Here is a 705-nt window from a genome sequence, read left to right as displayed (position 1 = left end):
CTGAAACAAAATTTCCCCAAGGGGATGAATAAAGTTACTAACTAACTGGAGACGTTGCCACAGTTCTTCTGGATTTAGACTGTCTCTGTTTGTTCTGTTTCTTTATAATATAATTCGTTTTTTTTGTCTGTGGATATTTTGGGAAGATGTAGAAGACTGATTCATCCCTGCTCTCCTGTATGTGTGTTTGCAGGGTTGGGCACCATGTATGTTAGACATAAACAAGTTCAGGCTTTGATTTCGGCCTCTGAGTTGGGCTTACAGCTGCTGAACTACACAGGCCTCCTGATGGGAATCGCCAGCACTGTCGGGATGTGCGTTGTGGCCAACTTTCAGGTGACACCCACAGTTTCATTCTCTGATCTAAGTGTTTAATATCGGCTCTCTGAAACTGTTTTTATATTCCTCCAGAAAACAGATATGACATCCATCCACCTTCTTGGAGCAGGCCTGACCTTTGGTCCTGGGACGCTGTATATCCTGTTCCAGACTGGCATGTCGTACCGCATGCAGCTGCGTTTCCACGGAAGGGATATTCTGTGGGCGCGTATGGCTGTGGGAATGTGGTCGCTCATTAGCATCATTACACGTATCCTTTTTCTCAATATATGCTCAATTATCTCCGTTTGTAATGATTCTCTATATTCCTTATAGTCCAGTTGTGTCAGTACTCTTATACCTGTTCTGCTTCTTTGACTGAATCTG

The 705-nt window shown here is 43.7% G+C and overlaps 1 protein-coding gene across 1 annotated transcript in view; it reads left to right on the top strand.

The window, feature by feature from the left end:
* Window positions 1–193: 193 nt before the first annotated feature.
* Window positions 194–705, top strand: part of LOC107578715 (DNA damage-regulated autophagy modulator protein 2-like) — a gene marked incomplete at its 5' end in the record, with an annotated part of 2,524 nt that continues 2,012 nt past the window's right edge. Inside the window, 3 exons of the mRNA XM_016264642.1 lie at window positions 194–336; window positions 412–589; window positions 660–667. Of these exons, the coding sequence (XP_016120128.1) occupies window positions 194–336; window positions 412–589; window positions 660–667 (329 nt within the window). The remainder of the gene's footprint in view (window positions 337–411; window positions 590–659; window positions 668–705) is intronic.

The sequence above is a fragment of the Sinocyclocheilus grahami genome, unplaced genomic scaffold (genome assembly GCF_001515645.1).
Source record: "Sinocyclocheilus grahami isolate Dianchi unplaced genomic scaffold, SAMN03320097.WGS_v1.1 scaffold11648.1, whole genome shotgun sequence".
Classification (NCBI taxonomy): domain Eukaryota; kingdom Metazoa; phylum Chordata; class Actinopteri; order Cypriniformes; family Cyprinidae; genus Sinocyclocheilus; species Sinocyclocheilus grahami.
This window is presented reverse-complemented; position numbering and strand designations above follow the sequence as displayed.